This window comes from Typopeltis vanoorti, chromosome 21, assembly GCF_054136105.1.
Source record: "Typopeltis vanoorti isolate ZY-2024b chromosome 21, IOZ_Tvanoo_1.0, whole genome shotgun sequence".
Lineage (NCBI taxonomy): Eukaryota > Metazoa > Arthropoda > Arachnida > Uropygi > Thelyphonidae > Typopeltis > Typopeltis vanoorti.
In genome coordinates, this window is record NC_143569.1 from 78,836,896 (window position 1) to 78,859,429 (window position 22,534).

Below are 22,534 nucleotides of genomic sequence, written 5' to 3' on the forward strand. Positions count from 1 at the left end.
AGTGTTTTTGCCAGGTAGGCAGAAAAAAGATCCAGAAGATGACGATGTATGTAGACTGATACAGTCAAAAGTACCTTAGAAGATAGAAATATAAGATCTGATAATGTTGGAGTCTTGAGAGATAACAGATTAATTTGGAGGAAAATTGTTGATTGAAAGTTAGTAATGGTCATGTAGTACTATCATAATTTGATGACGAAGAAAAAACTATGATAATAGACAGGAGTGTGAAAAGTACCAATTGCATTCTCAACAGAATTCGTAGAACATGCAAAATATTTCAGCCGTTTAGCCAATTTTTAGCAAAAACAACAAACTGAATCTGGAAATAGATAACACAGTAAACAAAGGTGGTTTTTGTGGGAAACCAGTTGAATAAATTTGTATGGAGTAAGAAATTAGCCAAAGTACTAAACTAGTACTATACATGACAGTTCAAACCAATTTGAATTTATGGATATGAGAGAAGGGCTAGAAATAAAACAATTAATCAAACTAGAGACAATAGATGTGTTCTGAGAAACATTAATGGAATGAACAGATGACAGAATCATATTAAAAATGAAGTATTCGAAAGGAACTTGATACTGTCAACATTCAGGAATGTGCGAGAACAGCTAATCTACTATAAGATGGAATGGTAACTTAATAGAAAAGAAAAGATTGACAAAATATGTTTGATGCCGAGATTTGGAGAAATAAGACTCAAAAGTAGACCAAAATTAATTTACGGAGGCTCAACAAGTTAGTTGAGCCTCCGTAGCTCAGTCAGTACAGACAAAGCCCTTTGGGCGGAAAGACCTGGGTTCAATTCCCATCAGTGACATGAGGAACCTTTATCTGGTCTCTTTTGACTAAAAGTAAGTTAGCCGGTCTCATACAGAGGTGTGTGGGGGGGGGTCACCTGGAAACTCGGGTTTTTCGTCCCCCAGAACAAGCAAACTGACCCTGTGAACAGACATGGATTACAGTCATGAATATGTCCCAGCCATATGCCGGTCCCAACACAAGATAAAATTGGGGGGTTGGGGAAAGCAATGGTGAACTACCCTGTAAAATCTCACCAAGAATACTTTGTGGGCAATGCCTACAAAGTCACCTACGGTCGGAAACAACTGAAAGGGAAAACCAGGATGCAGTTAGTAATGCTTTAGAGGTTCTGATTATAGACCATAATACTGGAGTCCCTGCTAACAGCAGACTAATCTGGATGAAAATTCTGAATATAATTATATACACTGGTACAAAACCCAAGGATGAACTACATTTTTACCTGTATATGAAAAAATTTTTATGACCACAGCCAAATTAGACATGAATTTATTGGCAGCATACTAATAAATTATATTACACAAAAATTGTTTTATAAATTTTACAAATTAAATTGCAATATGTTTTTGGCAAAAGTAACAAATTTCATAACGATGTAGTTTAAGTAATTAATGTACAGTGGTTACAGAAAACTATGTGGAGAGAGATTTCAGCATGGAATGTGTTCATCCTGAACTGCAATGCAGCTCTCACAATGTCATACCATGCTTAGTACCAAGTGCTTTCGAAGTTCTTGAGACAAACTGGCCCACTCCTCCTTCAGAGCAAGGAGGCCTTGTTTGTTTTCTGGAGGGGAATTCTCAACAACAATGAATCTTCCTATTGAGTCCTAAACATGTTATATGGTGTTGAGATCTGGGGAAGTGTGCAGGCCACTCGGTTCAATTAGTATCCTCAGTCTCAGGAAATATCTCCATTGCTCTGTGTACAGTGTGGTGCAGCATTATCATCCATAAAAATGAATTCTTCACTTACAGCACCATGGAGCAAATTGAACATGACATTTGAAGAACTTAGTTGCAATATTGTTCACCAATCATAGTCCCTTTTTTCCCCTGCACTTGTATCTCGTTGAATCAATTAAGCATAATACATCTCCATGCCCTGACCCTAGCACCACCATATCTATCCCTTTCAAGAACATTCTTGTGATGGTAAGCAGTACCACTTTCACGATAGATCAAGTGTCATCTAGAATCAGAGGAAAGACTAAAGTGACTCTCATCTGTAAACAGTACATTAGCTCATTAGTGTTTCGTCCAATTTTTATGGTTGCAACACAATTGAAAACATGCTCTACAATGAGCAATGGATAAAGGGATGCAAACTACAGGCATTCAGACATATATAGGTCAACTTGTGACAGACATCTTGCCACAGTCTGTTGAGATATCTGCATACCTGTGCTTGAATGGAGCCGACTTGCTCCTGTCTTCATTCTCCATGGTAGAAGGAAGGGCAACGTCTTAGCAAACATCTAGAACACATTCCATTGGTTTGAAAAGCTGTCCAAAGGCTGGATACAATGCTATGTGTGATTCCAAACTCTCTGACAATATCAATAATTCTTCCCCACATGAAATCATCTAGATAATGTCTTGAAACATTACAAGGCATCCAAGTTTATTCCAACTGTATTCCTTCATGAAAAGAGCTTCCTTCAAAAACAATTCACTTAGCTCAGCCTTTTGCCTCTTATCCTGTTGAGTGCTACGATGTGATCCCTTTGCACATGATTCGAAAGTGAATGTGTACCCACTTTCTACTCAAAATCTTCAATTATACAAATTGCCACAAGTTGATTTGTCTTAATTTGTGGTTGTAATCTTCATAAGTTGATTACAACATATGTGTTTTTTCTTTTTTTTTAATGGATATAAGACAGTATTCAAACCAGTCTTTAACTTATGGATCTGAGAGCTGGGTTAGAAATAAAACACTTCATCAAAGACTGGAGACCATAGATATGAGAGTTCTGAGAAAGATTAGGGGAGTGAACAGATGGAATCAATTCCAGTAGTGCATTAAAAATGAGGATATTAACAAAGAAATTGTAATTGTTAGAATTCAGGAATGTGTTAGAAGAGCTAATCTCAGATGGCATGGTCACTAATGAACCACATCAATAAGAGAAGAAAAATCCCAATTGGACACCATCTGAGGAAACCAACCTCTTGAGCCCATGCACAAGAGGTTGGTTTCAACCTATAGTATATTAGTACCATATATGGGTACATTAGTGTGTTTATCAGTCTATGAACAAAATATTCATCCATTTTATAAGTGATAGATACATCATTAGTAATGATGTAAATTTTTCATGTAGTACTATCATATCCTGTAAACCCCCTTGAGGGTACATATCAGAAATTTGATGATGATGATGATGATGATATATCATTTATTATTATTTTTTATTAACGATACTATATTTCATTAAGTTTTTGCTTCTAACACATAATATACCTTGAACTACTTTCATGGAAGAAAAAAAAATTAACAATTTCTTCTCTGCCATTGTAAACTAATATTTTTGAGGTTGCAAACTTCTGAAACAATGATTGTAGGTTTTAGACACCAGTGTTGTATCTTGCATCCATTAAGCATACGCATCAGGAATTTTATGATCAATAGTGAGGCTTGCATTTTAACTCTGCTTTTTTTATTTCTTTTACAAAACAGGCTGAGAAAAATTGTGGAAGAGAAACTTGTAGAAGAACAAGCTGGGTTCAGGCCAAAATCTGATTTTCACTTTAAGACATAGTTGAGAAATCATTGGAATATGACAAGAATCTATACTTAATTTTGCAAATCTGGAAAAGACATATGACAATGGACCATTGGTGGCTGGTGAAAATTTTAAGTGAGGGTGCTGCATATACAAAATAAGAAAAAATAGTTCATTTTTTCCTAATCAGTAACCAATTTAATAATAAGTAAATTTACATATTACAAAAATTGCTTTATTAAAAATATTTCATCCTGATTACGAACACACACCAATAATAAAAGTTTTGTACACAGAAATAACGTGCGCAAGCATACAATATATCTGTAGCAACATTCCAACACTGGGTTAAATTGCAGTGTATTTGTTTCGTGTAACGATAATTAAGAAAATATAATTCTTCTTTTCATATTTTCAACAATGACACTCGTCATAATTCAGTCTTGTATTTATAATAAGTAAATAATTATGTTATTTTAACAGGATAAAATAAGATTTACCAAAAATATTTCACCCTCACGACAAACACACACCAATAATAAAAGTTTCGTATCTCACAGAAATAACGCGGCAAACATACAATTTATCTGTAGCGACACTGTCGAATGAGCAGTGTCAGATTCACTTGTTACATGCAGTGACAAGTGCAAACGAATATCAGTGAGTCTAGCCAGAACTGACCGAACGTGCTAATTCTGACACTGCGTTAGATCACAGTGCATTTGTTTCATAATCTAAAGCGTTAATCGAACAATTCTAATTATTAACTATTCAATCAATGTCGAAACATAAGCTGTAACCTTTAACATGTTATATTGCATTTATATAATGTTGAAAAAATTGTTATTATTTATAAACACAAGCAAAATTTAATTTTTTCATTTTTTCCTTGGGGATGCTGCAGTGTTGCAGTGCTTATGTACAAACCGCCACTGCAAGGACCCACATAAAAGATTTTCAAAACACTACAAATATATGGTGTAAATGGATCATTATACAGAGCAATATACAGTCTATATTTAAGTTGTAAGTTAGCAATTAGAATTGAAGGAAATACAGGCAGATAGTTTGCTTAAAATTAGATGTAAGACAAGGATGCACATTATCTCCACTCTTATTAATCATCTATATGGATTACATTATGAAAGTAAGAGGCATATCAGAATCAGAGATATCAAACGTAACGCATTGCTTTATGAAGATGATGTCGTATTCCTAAACACATCCAATGCAACTAAGATGAAAAGCCGAATGGCTATTTTTTTCTGGCGAGGTTGATAAGTTAAGGGGATAAAAATCCCTTATTGTTTTTCAGCCAGTAAGCGAAACTAGGATCGAAAACTACGATCTGAACGTTTCATGCCGACGAACTGTCGGCGGATCCAAGCGTAAGTGACCACTTGGTAGTGCCACACCAAGGCAACTCGTTGCAAAGGTGGAGCAAGATCCCTCACTATTCTTGATATTTTCTCATAATGTAAAACCATACAGCTCCTAGGAGATGTAGTACTGTTTTACATTATGAGGAGAGGTCACTACCCAGACCGGTTTCAACCTTTTTTGATGTCTCATCAGTGAGTAGCTAGACCTAGAATATCAGAGTTTGAGTGAAAAGAACTTACATACTTTCGCTATATGATTGCCAGAAAGGTGTGTCACTATATTATATTATCAAGAATAGTGAGGGAGTTATATTATCAAGAATAGATCTGAACGTTTCATGCCGACAGTTCGTCGGCATGAAACGCTCAGATCGTAGTTTTCGATCCTAGTTTCGCTTACTGGTTGAAAAACAATAAGGGATTTTTATCCCCTTAACTTATCAACCTCGCCAGAAAAAAAAATAGCCATTTGGCTTTTCATCTTAGTTATAATATGTTATAATATAATATAGTGACACACCTTTCTAGCAATCATATAGCAAAAGTATGTAAGTTCTTTTCACTCAAACTCTGATATTCTAGGTCTAGCTACTCACTGATAAGACCTCAAAAAAGGTTGAAACCAGTCTGGGTAGTGACCTCTCCTCATAATGTAAAACAGTACTACATCTCCTAGGAGCTGTGTGTTTTTACATTATGAGAAAATATCAAGAATAGTGAGGGATCTTGCTCCACCTTTGCAACGAGTTGCCTTGGTGTGGCACTACCAAGTGGTCACTTACGCTTGGATCCGCTGACAGTTCGTCGGCATGAAACGTTCAGATCGTAGTTTTTTTCGATCCTAGTTTCGTTTACTGGCTGAAAAACAATAAGGGATTTTTATCCCCTTAACAGATCCAATGCAAGTTTCCAAAATTCTCTAACTAAACTGTATAACAACTATAACAAATCTGGCATGAAAATCAGCAATAAAAATACCAAAACTATGAATGAAAATAGGCAGGAATATAGAAAACTTGCATTCTCAACAGACAATCTATGGAACAAGCAAAATATTTCACCTATTTAGGCACTGTTTCTAGTAAAGATAGAGAATTAAATTTGGAAATAGAGAAAAGAGTAAGCAAAGCTGATATAGTGTTGAGCCAGTTGAATAAATTTATATGGAATAAGAAAGAAATTAGCCAAAACACGAAATTAGTATGACAAGTTTTTGAAAAGTAAGGTAATGAGATAAAATAAGGTGGACAGATAGATCTATTAATAACATTCAAAAAGGCTGCCATTGCAGTCTGGTGCTGCTCGCTCTCACAGAAACTAAGAAGAATTTTGAAAAAATTTAACATAAAAATGTGCTTTTCCACTCTTCCTAAACTCAGATCAATTCTAAGCAAACCAAAACAGGCTCACAACCATCTTCAGTTTCCAGGGGTGTATAAATTCACATGTGACTGTGGGAAGCCATATTATGGCCAAACTGAGAAATCCATCCTCCTACATCTCGAGGAACATCAAAGGGACATTGCTTACAACAGAACCAGAGCAAGCGCCCTCTCAAGCCATGTCCTGTTCACAGTGAACACAAATAGTGAAGGCTGCCAACATGAGATAAACTGGACCACAACATCAGACCCTCATATATGCCGCGACGAGGTAGAATGCTGCATAGTTGAGTCTAAAGAAATTGTCCTGGACTCTTATCACATAAACAGTAACCTTAGTTATAATTTACCAGACTCATTTAGCTCTGCTATCAGATACTGGCACACTTGTGAAGTCACACGCTCGAAGATGCCTAACAATAGAACTTTAGCCTGGACTGTAGCTTCAGTTCAAATGTAATTCATAGTCTGTTTTGTAGTGGTACAATGTTTCTTTATGGTGTTTTTTATGTTTGCTTTTAATGTTCTCATGCCTGAAAAAGCCGGCTTTCTGACAAAACATGTTGTGTGTTAAATAAAATTGTCTAATTCTTGGAATTCGGTCAGTAAAAAATTTGAACATATCTTCATACCGAGTAAATACAATGGATAATCACACACACACATATATATATATATATATATGTAGAAAGCATTTTACCTTGGGTATAATAAATGTTAAAAATACCAAGCTATTTTAAACCTGGTTTTAAGCCATTTCCCAAGTAAGCAAACAGACAAACAAGTCAAGTTTGCGCCTGCACGGATTGGAAGTCTAGCTGACCCTCAAAGTAGTGCAAGACCAAGGCAACTCTTGGTAAAAGTAGAATAAGCTCTGATCACTAATCTTAATATTTATCCTTAATGCAAAACACATCTCCTGGAGAAGATGTATGATGTTTTGTATTAAAGGCAAGAGGCCACTACCCAGACCGGTTTCGACCTTTATTGAGGTCTCATCAGTGGGAGCCAGGCTGGAAATACCAAGATTTAGTAATACAGAGCTTAAAAGTATTTTACCAAAACAAGTTATTATACCCAAGGTAAAATACTTTCTACATTTATATCTCCTCCCGAGATTTTTATTTAATAAGGTTAAAACACCTTATGGTAACTTGTTCTGGTAAAATACTTATAAGCTCTGTATTACTAAATCTTGGTATTTCTAGCCTGGCTCCCACTGATGAGACCTCAATAAAGGTCGAAACTGGTCTGGGTAGTGGCCTCTTGCCTTTAATACAAAACATCATACATCTCCTCCAGGAGATGTGCTTTGCATTAAGGGTAAATATTAAGATTAGTGATCAGAGCTTATTCTACTTTTACCAAGGGTCTTGCACTACTTTGAGGGTCAGCTAGACTTCCAATATGTGCAGGCGCAAACTTGACTTGTTTGTCTGTTTGCTTACTTGGGAAATGGAGTAAAACCAGGTTTAAAATAGCTTGGTATTTTTAGCATATATATATATATAGTTTTATGAAAAAAAATTGAATGACTAGAACCGAGATTTAATTAAAAAGGTTTTAATATAAACACACTACTAGTTTCGGCCTGTAACAGCCTTCTTCAGGTGACATTATAAAAGAAAAAACACTAAACATTGAGGGTTAAAGACTGTCTATGAACAACATAGACAGTCTTTATACATAATTAGCATTAAAACGTTGTAGTTGTATTTGAAGCTGTTCTTTCATTTGTTGCATTGTTGGGAGAGTGCGTGCTTGCTGCATCACGTGAACGCCAGTACATGATTACAGCCAAATGACTATCCGGGAGGTTGTAGCTTAAGTTGTTATTTAGATGAACAGGATTGAAGATGATTTCTCTCGATTCCACAATTTTTCTCTCTATTTCGTCACTGCAACGGAAGATGTTTGTAGATTTTTCCCAGCAGACTTTGTGACTTTGGTTATCATCATATGGGAAAAATCTACAAACATCTTCCGTTGCAGTGACGAAATAGAGAGAAAAATTGTGGAATCGAGAGAAATCATCTTCAATACTGTTCATCTAAATAACAACTTAAGCTACAACCTCCCGGATAGTCATTCAGCTGTAATCATGTACTGGGGTTCACGTGATGCAGCAAGCACGCACTCTCCCAACAATGCAACAAATGAAAGAACAGCTTCAAATACAACTACAACGTTTTAATGCTAATTATGTATAAAAGACTGTCTATGTTGTTCATAGTCTTTTAACCCTCAATGTTTAGTGTTTTTTCTTTTATAATGTCACCTGAAGAAGGCTGTTACAGGCCGAAACTAGTAGTGTGTTTATATTAAAACCTTTTTAATTAAATCTCGGTTCTAGTCATTCAATTTTTTTTCATAAAACTATGTATGTTAACCGAGTCAATGATCATTCTGTCACATATATATATATTTGTATTAGGATTTGCTTGGTTAAACGACATGTTTTTTTATTTAATTTAAATGACTAAAACACCGAGAATAATAAAGAATAAGGTTAAATGGGGACACTACTAGTTTCGTTGGTAAACCAACTTCAAGTGTCAACGTACAAAGAATTATACACAATAATCCGACAGTAACATTACATAATAACAACAACAGATCTACTACAGTTATTAGTACTTTTCTACTACAGTCCGCGCTACAGTTCCAGCTGTATGTTTGTGCGTGCATGTGATATCGCAAGAACGCCAGCACTTATAGCACTACAGTTTACCTGATTCGCACAGCAGAGCTGTGCGAATCAGGTAAATTGTAGCTAAGGCTGCTATTCATGTGGGTTGAATCGAGGGTAATTTCTTTAGACTCAAGAATACGTCTTTCAGCTCATCATAATATTTGTGAATATTAGAAGTTTGAGACCAGTCTATTTGATGTTGGCGGCCTTCATCAGAGTTTATAGAGAACAAGACATGGCTGGCGAGAACACTGGCTCGGATTCTGTTGTAGGATATATCGCTTTTGTGCTCTTCAACACGGAGAAGGAATAGATTTATCAGTCTGTCCGTAGTAAGGTTTTCCACAATTACACATAATCTTGTATACTTCTGGGAATATATAAATACTTGCATGTGTGTGTGTGTGTGTGTGTGTGTGTGTGTATATATGTATATATATACATGCAAGCTAAAATCAATTCAAAAGAATTTTATTGTTATGCTGCAAGCAAAAGAAAGAATGAATGTGGAAGAATAACTTTATTGAATGCAGATGGTACATGAGTGTCGGAAGCTAAGGAGATTGTTCAGTTAATGAGTGCTCACTTTGCTAAGATATATCAACCAGGTGTATGTAGCATGCTGCACAGTGCTACTGCTATGTGTTGGATGAAGAGTTAGAGGTTCGTGAAAATGAGGTTGAAGAGCTCTTGCATAACCAGGATAAGAATTTGCCAATAGGAACAGATAAAATATCAGCCTGTCTGCTAAAAAAATGTTCAGCTGAATTGGCTAGGCCTTTCAAACATTTGTATAACTTGAGTCTCAGCTCAGGAATGATACCACAGGATTGGAAGGAATGTATGATAGTTTTATTGCACAAGGGTGGTGCAAAAACTGATGTGTCTAACTACCGACCTATTAGTATCTCTCTTGTGGTAGTGAAGATTTTAGAGAAGTTGGTAAGAACTCGCATACAGAAATGGGTAGACAAGCATTCTATACTTTGCAGGGAACAGCATGGGTTTACTAAAGGAAGGTCATGTTTTAACAATTTGCTCATATTTTATAACAATGTTACGGCCGAGTTGGATAAAGGGAATGGATACACTATGATAATGTTGGATTTTTCTAATGCATTTGATATGAACCACACGACAGGCTAATGCATAAACTGGAGAATAAGGGATTGGAATATAATCTATTGACTTGGATATCAAAAAATGGCATACATTGGGTGTGAATCTGCCAGATTTAAGGTAACCAGTGGTATACCTCAGGGTTCAGTCCTTGGGACATTATTGTTCAATCTATACATTAATGACATCAAGCAGGGTCTATCATCAGATTTGCAACTGTTTGTGGCTGATGCGAAGATAGGCAGGGCAATTAGGAATGCTACTGATATTCAGCAATTACAAAATGATTTGAATAGACCTGGAAATCTGGACAAATGAAAATGGCTGTCAGTTCAATGTTATCATCATCATCATCATCATCATCATCAAATTCCTGCCATGTACCCTCAAGGGGTGTACAGGATATGACAGTACTACATGAAAAAATTACATCATTACTAACTTCCTATCTACAATTTTCCTCCAAATCAGTCTGTTACTTGTCAAGACTCCAACATTATCAGACCTTATATTTCTATCGTCTAAGGCACTTTGTACCGTATCAATCCACCTATATCTTGGTCTTCCTCTGGGTCGTTTTCCTGCCAACCTGGCAGAGAACACTTGTTTTGCTAATCTTTCCTCTCCCATTCTATTTAAGTGACCATACCATCTGAGATTAGCTCTGCTAACGCATTCCTGGATGCTGACAATGTCAAGTTCTTTCCTAAGTTCAATGTTAGTAAGTGTAAAGTTATGCACTTTGGCATGATTAGAGTTCCAGCGGCATATTATATTAGCGGGGTTATGCTACAAGAAACTGAAGAGGCACGGGATCTTGGTGTATTGGTGGATGAGAATTTAAAGTTCAAAGGTCACATAGCAAAAGTTGCAAATACAACTCAGAGGATAATTGGCATGTTGAAGCAAACCTTGACATGTAATGATAAGGAAGTAATTTTGCCTCTTTATAAGGCTTTGATAAGACCACACCTGGATTGCTGTGTGCAGATTTGGTCTCCCGGGTTCCAAGGGGACAAAGAAGCTGTGGAAAGGGTGCAAAGAAGAGTTACAAAAATTGTATCCGGATTATGGGATTTAGATTTTGAGGACAGATTGTGAGTATGTGAATTGCACACTCTAGTTAACAAGAGAAAGAGGGGTGATACGATAGAAGCCTATAAACTTTTGAATGGGTGTTATAGCATTTCAAATGATGAAATTTTTCATTATATGGAAGTTGGGGAGAGAACATGGGGGCATCCATGGAAGTTAAGGTTGTTCTCAGTCAAGAAAGAAGTAAGAGCTAGGTTTTTCTCCTAGAGAGCAGTGAGTGAGTGAGTGAGTGGAATAATTTGCCCTTAGGGGGGGTAGTGAGTGCATCTAGTGTAAATGAATTTAAGGGACGGTATGATAGCTGAGTTAGGTCATTTACAGCCTCCCTCGATGAGTCCTTGACTCCCTGGAGGTCTCAGATAATAATAATGATATATATATATATATATTTTTTCAAAATTCATTTTTACTCGGTTGCAATATTATAAAAAAGCTTTAATGACTGTTACCGAGAGATAAAAAGATGACAAGATATATTTAAAAAAGATACTACTAGTTTACTAGTTTCGTTACATGAACATCCTCAGGTATCACAATCAAAGAAGTATATAAAAAATTACAGAGACTTAAAATTGTAATAACAGAACAAGTATAAAAAGACAGTAGCGTGTTTGAAAAAATGCAAGTATGAGTTCCAAACAAACGAATACTACGCGCTGTCGCGAGTGCGCCAGTACTGAACAGAAGCAACGTGTGCATCAGAGAGATTGTAACTCAGGCTGTTGTTGATATGAAACTAGTAAACTAGTAGTATCTTTTTTAAATATATCTTGTCATCTTTTTATCTCTCGGTAACAGTCATTAAAGCTTTTTTATATATATATATATATATATATACATATGAATCCAAAATAACAAGAAGAAGAATAAGAACAAATCAGGCGACAGAGGAGCATATGGATAATTTTTATATGTACTATTAATGATAAAGATACCTATTCATAAAAAGAACAATGATCATAATATTTCAAAAATGTTACCTTCATATCTCCTAGTGCAGAATCATATCCAGCCGAGATAAGTATCAATTCAGGAGAGAACTGTACAAAATAAAAGCAAAAATTAAAGAAATTTAATGAGTAATAAAGGAATATTGAATCCCACCTCTGGACATCCTAAGGCAGCATCATATCCTGAAGATATTAGTATTAATTCTGGGGAGTACTATGAGAAATAAACAAAAAAAATATGACTTAGGTAATGTCCAGATTTTTTTTTCCTTCATTAAATAACTAAAATAATAATTTAGTCCTTACTTTCTCACTTTTCAGTTTTACATAAACATTGCAAAAACTTTGTAAAAAAGAGTTATGAACACTAAAAAGTCACTAGAATAGCATAAACAAATCACCCAAAATTTGAATCGTCAGATATTTTATGGTATGCCTTTCTGAGCTTCATTTACAAATGCAGCCTTTTAATTTACTGAATTTTCATGCATATTTTACATGTGTTATACTATTTTACACTCCTCTAACTTAAAGTAATTTTCTTAGAGAACAAGTTATATCAAATCTCTTTTACAAAATATACCATTTAATTTTTGTTATTTAAGATTTGATCACTTTAATTAGGAAAAAAAAATCTGTTTTACTTCATAATTGCTATGAAATTCGTTGCAGAAACAAAATCATTATAACAGCAAGAGTTTGTTTAAATAATGGAATAAATGAATTAATCAGTTAACTTTCTACAGTAGTGTCTCAAAAATCATGTTAACATTAGTAGCAAAAAGTTGAAATTCATAATTTCAGCTTCCCTATCAAAATCAGTATCAACATATGATGAAATAATTAGAGTTGTTCCTATCTTTTCTAATGTTTGTGCCTATTGAAAGATATGACTGTGCAACTCCAAAATTTCTTTTTATTTGGTTGTCACAAATACATTGCGCATCATTTCTAGTGTAATTTCTGGCACACCCTTCAAATCTATGTATGCTGCTATCTATTCATTCAATTCGGCTCAACTAGATGTACTGAAAGGATTTTAAATGTTTCCACAAGATATATTAACTTATCAGTTACTTGGTACAGCTGATGGAGAGTACTTCTTGAAGAATGGCTGTTACTAAGGACAAAGTTGGAGTCAGCAAATTATTACTTTTCTGAATAAATGTGACACGTGAATCATGCAAAATAATATGAACCATACTGGTTCAATATGGACCTTATTGATCACTACATCCATAGGACTTTGTCAGCCATCACATCACCTCTTTTGTGATTTCAAAATGGCAGGCATGTTAAGGGGTGGACAACCCTTAACATGCCTGCCAAACGTGGCACGTTAAGGGGTGGACAACCCTTAACATGCCTGCCAAACGTGGCACGCCAATGACTTTTTTTCTTCACACAACCCAGGGCTCATCTTAAAAAATAATTAAATAAAAAAATACATTTCAAACATCTTCGCTGACACATATTTTAACTTAATATAATACAATTTTATTAAGTACAGCTATACTAAATAAAAATGCAATAATTAATTAAACTCTATCAACTGTTTCATAATAATAAGTAATAAGAAAATTAGAAACAAACATCCTATTTCCAAGCCATCGATATATCTCCGCGATATACTGATGTAAAGTTTTGTCCAGTTCAGTTGTTGTATTATTTGTCAGGCATCCAGACGTGGCGTGACTCCTTTATCATCATTTGATATATCTTTTCATGTTTCGTAAAGAACGTATCCGTTTTCTAAAGCGTATTTGGATTTGGATTTGGATTTTATTAAATCGTAAGTCATTAAAATATGGATTTGAAGTATTTATTGTCAATTAATATGTTTAACTTATTAGATATAAAAGCAAATTTTCTTTACATTAATTTTCGGAAACTAAAGTTTTCAGTTTTTTTCGTAAAATCCCCGCATATATTGCAATTGCTATTTCCTGCCTAGAGCGCAGTTTCCTTGTGTGCATCCTACCCAAATAGTACCATCTGCTTTCCCATTATTTCAAGCAAAAATTAGCAGTAATTTACAAGACTTGAGATACTTAATGAACAATCCTTCACGAATGACTAATGAACAGACAGCCATGGTACTAGGCCAGTAAAGATATGTGCATACGACTGGTGCGGTATTAACAAAATCGTGTGAGCCAAAGATAAAAGTCAGCAGACAATTTTTGAATTGAAATGCTAATGCTCTTCAACCAAATCCAATATCTGAAAGTGCCATAACAATATTCACTATATATTTCCTAGCTTTAACACATTTACAAATTTTAATACTTTCTGTTGATTTTTATTGTTGCTCTGCATTTTAGCTGGGGTACAGACTTCCACACATCTAGTTTTTAGTGTTTGTCAGTGCAACATATGGTTTAGTTTGCAGCTAAATAGCATAGTTTTTGGGGGAAGGGACATGCGATTCATTAGTTAGTGCCATTTTTATCCCAACTGTCTCTAATTGCACTATTTGTTGAGAAATATATTACACAGACTGCAAATGTTTGTACCTTATTCAATGATACAATAAAACGACCTGCTTTTACTTGCGTCTGCAGATGTATTGGCTAGGATGGAGGGCATGTGGTTGGCCACGAGAAGCGAGTCACTATTGCAATGAGGTGAATGTGATTAAACTTTTTTTTTTCTGTGCAAGGCTACGCGAAACGTTTCAATTTTTTTTTTTTTTTGCAAAGTAAAAGCAGGGGTGCGAGTTATACGCGAGGACCAGTTATATTACAGCAAATACAGTAAGTTATTTTTAAAGGTATGTGAAATGTATTATCAATATTCAGGATTATGAAGTGTTGTCTGCACGTAATTAGATCTCAACTACGTTAATTTCAACTCAGTTAATAGTGATAGATAAGGGTGAAACTGATGTACTGAAGTAAACAAACAAAAAAAATAAACACATTCCTTGAGTGTTTCTAAAATTTTGTAATATTGTAAAAAGTATGTACATATTTAACGTTTTGTTAATTCATGGGATAAAAATATTTAATATTATTTACTTATTTGACAGGCAAACCCTAACCCATAATGTCCATGCCAAGAAAGTATCCCTCTGGGTGTCAAAAAAGGAAATCAGCAGAAAAGAAAAAAGAAGAAAAGCAAAATCTCATAAAGTCACAAGTAGATTTGTTTTCATGGCTACAAAATAAATCTGACAACGAAATTTCTACGACTTCAGCAGTTGCGATTCAAACTTCAACTGAAGTAGAACACTCCAAACTAGTTACACAACTTTTCAACGAAAATGTAGAAACTGTGGGATTCTTCGAAAAAGACGCATCTGATTATACAAACGTTTTGGATACAGCAAATAACGATGAAAACAATAATAATTACGATGGTGATCAAGTGAATATAAATGATCCAAGTTTGTGCCAAATATTATAACTGATAAATTTAGATTATTTTGGGTTAAAACCGGACCTAAACAACATCATCAAGACGCATTCATTAAGAATGTTGAAGGTAGATCATTTTCTACATCATACTATTTTAAAAATATGCCAAATGGTGAAACTCAGTTTCGCAGCTGGTTAGTTTACTCAAAAGCTCAAGACTCAGTATTTTGCTTTTGTTGTGTATTATTTTCCAAAAGAGGAGGAAAAGATCAATCAACATGATTTATATAAGGTTTTAATAAATGGAGAAAACTGTCATCTGTAATTCGAGATCATGAGCTTTCTGTAGGTCACTTTAATTTTTTTATTGCTTGGCAAGAATTATTAAAACGGCTTAATTTATGTTAGACTGTTGACAGAACAAATCAAATTAATATAAATAAAGAAATGAAACGTCTAAAATTACTATTCCAAAGAATTGTAGATGTAATTCTATTTTTAGCAAGTAATAATCTGTCATTTCGAGGATCCCATGAAACAATAGGAACGCCGAATAATGGAAATTTTTTAAGTTCAATAGAATTATTACGTAAATACGATCCTGTGCTATCGGATCATGTAAACAGAACTAAAAATACCAAAAAAAGAATTGTGCATCATTTGGTGCATAGATTTCAAGAGGAAATTATTGCTGCATTAGGTAATGAAGTCCTTAATAAAATTAAAGACGATATTAAAGCAGCCATATATTACAGTATCCAAATGGATTGTACTCCTGATATTTCTCACAAGGAACAAACTTCAATAATTCTTAGATATGTAAATTTTGTAGACAAAAAATTAATTATAAATGAGTCATTTATAGGATTTATTGAAGTAACTGATGTGACTGGTGAAGGACTGCAAATTTGCTTTTAAAAAGAATAGGTGAGCTTGATTTAGATATTATGAATTGTAGCAGGCAAGCATACGATAACAGCAGCAATATGAAGAGAACATATAAAGGCGTACAATCTAGAATAATTAGTTTAAACCTTCATGCAATTTATGTACCTTGCTTATCGCATTCTTTTAATTTGATAATTTGTAATGCTACTTCCAGTAGTATATACTGTAAAAAATGTTTTGGAATATTGCAACGTTTATGCTGCGTATTTTCTGCATCTAGAAAAAGGTGGGAAATTATTTTAAATATCACACTTAAACCATTATGTGATACTAGATGGGAAGCCAAAATAGACGCAGCCAAAGCAGTGTATACACAGTTTGAACAAACTTATGTGTTAGAAGAATTTATTGGTGCAATTAACAATAACACAGCAGTGTCCGAAGCTAAAAGTCTACTAGATTCATTACAAGAAATGCCATTTATTTTAAGCTTATCGGTTTGGTTTACAATATTGTCAAAAATTAATAGTATCACGAAACTATTTCAAGCAAAAACAATTGTTCTTGACTCTGCTTTTAATTTAGTGAATAAAATTAAAAATGAAATCCAAAATTTAAAATCGAAATTTAACACATTTTTAGATTATGCAAAAATGATAGCACAAAACTTGAATATTTCCAAAGACTTCCCTGAAAAAATAATTCGAAAAAGATTACTTTCCGAACTAGCAGAAGATGAAGTTTTACTAAACCCGGTAGAGGAATTTAGATGTCACTTTTTCAACGTTGTGATTGATACTGTTATTGTACAAATAGATGAGAGATTTAAAAATATACCCAATGTTATTTCTTATTTTAAATTAATCACTGATATAAAAACATTAGAAAAAAATGAACTAGAAAACCATTCAAGGGATTTTGTAAAATATTACAGTAAAGATGTAAATGAAGACTTAATCCAGGAAATTGATTTGTTACGAGAATTGATCTTGGACCAAAAAAATGTAAATAATGCACAAGACATATTGCAATATATATTATATAATAGTTATAATGAACTATTTCCAAATGTGCTAACTGTATTGAAAATTTTCTTTACGTTACCAGTTACTATAGCAAGTGCAGAGCATTCTTTTAGCAAATTAAAATTGATAAAGAATTATCTTCGGTCAAGTATGTGTGAAGAACACTTAAATGCACTTGCTATATTAAGCATCGAAAAGGAAATTACCAAAAATTGTAATTTTTCGGAAATGATTATTGACATAGCAAAAAAAAATCGCATGTTTAAATAAATACATATTAAGCAATATATGTATTAGTAAAACTAGGCCTCTAAATAGTAAACCTATTTATTTTTTTATGCACTTAAATTAATTTTTTTATTACTTTAAACAATAATTAATTGTAAAATAGTTAATGTAAATAGTTTTTGTAAATTAGTTGGTGAGCTAGGTTACTTTTGTTTGTGTTAAATATTGATTTATTTTAATTATTTAATACTTTTGTTTAGTGTTCAGTAAATGTTATGTTAACCTGTTATATTTTGAATGTGTTTTTTTTTTTTTTCCTGTGCCATTTGCAGGTAAGAGGTTTTACAATACGTTTATTTCGAATCCTTTAATTTTTACCTCTGAAAAATATTTTAGGGCCCCAAAAGGTTTCTTGCACCCGGGCTCCCGGCTCTGGGTTAGACTATAATAAATTTAGTTTAATGCTTTATCCGAGTGTGAGCAAACAAAGTTTCTGCCTGAAAATATCTTTAGGACTGGGGAAAAATAGTACAACACTGGACAACTCGTAGCAAAGGTGGATCAAAATAACATCACTCCTATCTCAGTATCTCCCATAATGCAAAACACCTCCTTGCGGATATGTATAATGTTATGCATTAAGGGAAGGGCCACTACCCAGACTAGTTTCGACCTTTATTGAGATCTCTTCAGTGGGAGCCAGGCCCAGAAGTGGAGATACCAGGCAGAAGCCATAGCGAGGTCATCTTTACCTATAGGAGTTGCTAAAAGGTGTGCCACCTTTTTATTAAATTACTCTGGATTTACAGAAAGATGTTGAAAGTTTATTTTTCACTTGGATTAAACTAAATTTATTATAGTCTAACCAAGTGAAAAATAAACTTTCAACATCTTTCTCTAAATCCAGAGTAATTTAATAAAAAGATGGCACACCTTTTAGCAACTCCTATAGGTAAAGATGACCTCGCTATGGCTTCTGCCTGGTATCTCCACTTCTGGGCGTGGCTCCCACCGAAGAGACCTCAATAAAGGTCGAAACTAGTCTGGGTAGTGGCCCTTCCCTTAATGCATAACATTATACATATCTGCAAGGAGATGTGTTTTGCATTATGGGAGATACTGAGATAGGAGTGATGTTAGCTTGGCCCACCTTTGCTACGAGTTGCCCGTTGATATACTACCTTACCCCAGTCCTGAAGATATTTTCAGGCGCAAACTATGTTTGCTCACACTTTTATTCTAATTTTTCAAATTTAAGGTAGTTAGTAGTTCATGAATTTCCTGTGTGAAATTTGTTTTTCCATTTTTTAATGCCTCAAGTACAGATTTTGAGTTAGTATAGACTGGTTATTCCTTCTATAATATTTATTACCGGATTTGAGAGCTGTTTATATGGCTGTCAATTCACAAGTGAAGTGAAGTGATTAGTATCCAGAAGTGTTTCGTTGTTTAATAATCTGATGATGTTCCAGTGTTGTAAGTCTTTTCTTGGATCTGGTCTATTGCAGAATTCTTCCCACTTTTTTTGCTTGCAGTTAGAAATTTCATTTTCTATGTTTTGAGCTAATTCTATTAACTTCTTTCTGTTGTCTTCTGTATTATTTTGTTTTAACTGTTCATTGATAATATCTCTTTCGGTGATCATAGAATTGATATTATGATCTTTCCAAAATGGGACCCAATTGTTTTTCCTGAGTCCTCTGGGAATTGAATTTTTTGCAGCTCTCTGTATGTTATTAGTTAGTTCTAGTAGTTATCAAGTTCTTTACTATTGGGTGTGCTAGTACAATATGTTTCTAATAGTTGTGTGTATTTAGGCCAATTTACTTTTCTGAAGTTCCAAGATCTCTTTGTCTGTGGTTTTTCATCTAACTGCAAATTAATGGTTGTAATAATAGGTCTATGATCGGTTTATAGGTCTATACTAGTGTACTGCATGGGATAGGTTTTGGGACCATTGTTTTTCAATTTGTATGTTAATGATATCCTTGAAGTATGGAGTAATTACTTTGAAAAACTGCTAAATGAAACAAGCAGTGATGACAGCACAGTGGTAAAAATCACTGACCAGGCATGCAGTCATGAATACATATCCATTCCTGAAGTAGAAAAAGCCCTCAAAAGCTTGAAATGTGGAAAGGCAGCAGGAGTAGATGATATTCGACCAGAAATGCTGAAGTATAGTGGTATAAGATTCTTACAGTGGCTGCACTGCATAGTTGGACAGAGGGATGAATTCCCAATGATTGGAATAGAGCTCTCATAGTACCCATATATAAAAAGGGAAATAAAACTGAATGTGAGAATTACTGAGTGTTCCTGGCAAGATCTATGCAAGTATACTTGAGAAACGGTTGAGAACAATTGTGGAAAAAAAGCTTGGTGAAGAACAAGCTGGATTCAGGCCAAATAGAGGCTGTCAGGATCAGATCTTCACTTTACGACAAATAGTCGAGAAAGCATGGGTATATAACACAGATCTGTATTTAAGTTTTGTCGATTTGGAAAAGGCATGTGACAAGGTGCCAAGAGAGAAGCTATTCAATACGCTATAGTTATATGGTGTCAATGGGACATTATATCAAGCAATACTTAGTCTTTATTTGAGTTGTAAGTCAGTAGTTAGAATTGAAGGAAGTACAGGAAGATGGTTTAATGTTAAATCTGGTGTGAGACAAGGATGTACATTATCTTCTTCTTCTTCTTTTGCAGCTTCTCCCACTTAAGTGGGGTCACTGTTTATTATGAGTCTCCTCCACACCTTCCTGTCTTGGGCTGTCACCACATCCAAGTTCTTCATCTTCAAGTCCTCTTCTATCAGCACCCTCCATCTCTTCTTTGGCTGCCCACGCTTCCGGCTTCCTTGCACATCCATCTGTATGACCCTTCTTCCCACATATTCGTCCTCCCTCCTCATCACATGACCAAACCATCTCAACCTTGCCTCCTGTATTTTCGCTCCTAAGTTCGTAACTTTCACTGTTCCCCTCACACAGTCATTTCTCAGATGATCCTTTCTGGTCACACCGCACATCCACCTAAGCATTCTCATCTCTGCTACTTCCATCCTGCTGATGTTATTTTTCCTCAGGGCCACAGTTTCTATAGCATATGTCATAGCTGGCCTCACTACTGTCCTATAGATTTTGCCTTTCAGATTGATCGGCACCCTCTTATTGCATAACACTCCAGCCATCTCCCTCTAGTTCCTCCAACCTGCTTGTATCCTGCATCCCACTTCCTTCTCAGCTCCTCCATCTCTTCCACTGTTGAACCTAAGTATCTAAAGTCTCTCACCTTCCTGATGACATTTCCTTCCAGCTCCAGATCTGTCTCCTGGCCACTGCCCACTGCGCAACACATATACTCTGTCTTACTTCTGCTCAGTCTCATACCTCTCTCTTCCAGTACTTTTCTCCATCTTTCCAGTTTAGTTTCCGCTCCTTCTCTTGAATCTACACACAGCAAGATGTCATCTGCATACAACATTGTCCAAGGTGCATCTTCTCTCACCTCCTCTGTTACCACCTCCATCACAATATTAAACAGAAACGGACTTAATGCTTCACTATGATAATACTTGTATTTATCATAGTGAAGAATGACTGTAATAAACACTTCAATATAAAGAAATAATCAAACGTATTATCCAAAGATGTACAGTGATAACTATTGATGAAATTTACTCTAGCAAATTTTTCACTATAGCAAACAATTTCTTTGGTCTCTACAAATTTGCTAGAGTGAAACGTGATCAGATGTATGAGTGCATGAAAAAACATATATCACATGACTTTCTAAAAATGTGGAAATTAAATATAATTAATTGACTTACTTCATAGGCAACAGGAAGAAGAATATTATGGAATATAGCTAAGTAATCAGCATTTCCTAATCCTGTCTGAAATGTAAATATTAGATCTCAGATTACAAAATCATTGGTAAGAAATGAGATATATATATATATATATATATATATATATATCCAAAAAATTTACAAAACATAAATTTTAAATAAAATATGTAAATCAGTTGAAATTTTAGTTTTAAGAATTCTGTGCAATAATATTACTCCTTGACAATAAGATTTACAATAAAGTTCTTTCCTTGTTAGTAATGTAATTATTTTAAAGACTCAATCAATAATTCTTTAAAGAGTGGATGTCACAACTCAGGTAAAGTGGGGATTAATGATGAGATTTATGTTCCAAGTTTTAAATTAATGTATAAACTCTCCTATTTGTAGTGTATTATATTATATTATTATAAAATTTTATGAAAAAATAGATATATAAAATTCTGCTTGGATTGCACAAATGAAATTACTTTTTGCTGATTCCATGCCCATTACTTAAATTTCCCAAATTGGAATTTCTGGCATCATTGCAAAATCTGTTTGTTTGTAATCTAACTACAGAAAAAGTATTTTACTGCATTACATCCTAGATTACTAAATCTTTTTATGAGTACTATTTGTTTATTTTATTTAATTTATTATTTTTTTTTTTTTTTGAAGAAACCAAACTGCTTTAGTGAATAAAAAAGTGTCTTGAATGATCTTTGATTAACTTTCTAGAATTTAAAATTTTTTAGAAAGTAAATCATTTTTTTTTCTTAAAAAAAAAAAAAAAAAAAAAAAAAGCATCTTGAATCATTATTTTACAGCTAACAAATTATCATAATACAGAGATAAAAAAAAAAAACAAGGAAAGAAAAACTTTATCAGTAATACTTTTTTTTTCACTGAGATGTTCCCAAGGGCACTTATAATTTTAATAAATTAAGCTGCAAGAAACCATCAAAGATAGAAGACTATCATCCTCCACTAAAAACAACAAAACACTGCAAAACTAGC

The 22,534-nt window shown here is 34.2% G+C and overlaps 1 protein-coding gene across 3 annotated transcripts in view; it reads right to left on the bottom strand.

Moving 5' to 3' along the window:
• LOC150095019 (protein deacetylase HDAC6-like) overlaps positions 1-22,534 on the bottom strand; it is a 694,680-nt gene that overhangs the window by 419,869 nt on the left and 252,277 nt on the right. For 2 of the 3 annotated variants that reach the window (XM_090411707.1, XM_090411705.1), the window contains exons 12-13: positions 21,515-21,580; positions 12,334-12,393 (exon numbers count right to left, since the gene is read on the bottom strand). In XM_090411707.1, coding sequence (XP_090267833.1) covers positions 12,334-12,393; positions 21,515-21,580 — 126 coding nt within the window. Of the gene's footprint in view, positions 1-12,209; positions 12,270-12,333; positions 12,394-21,514; positions 21,581-22,534 lie in introns of all 3 variants that reach the window. The other variant, XM_090411706.1, reaches the window with a different exon arrangement.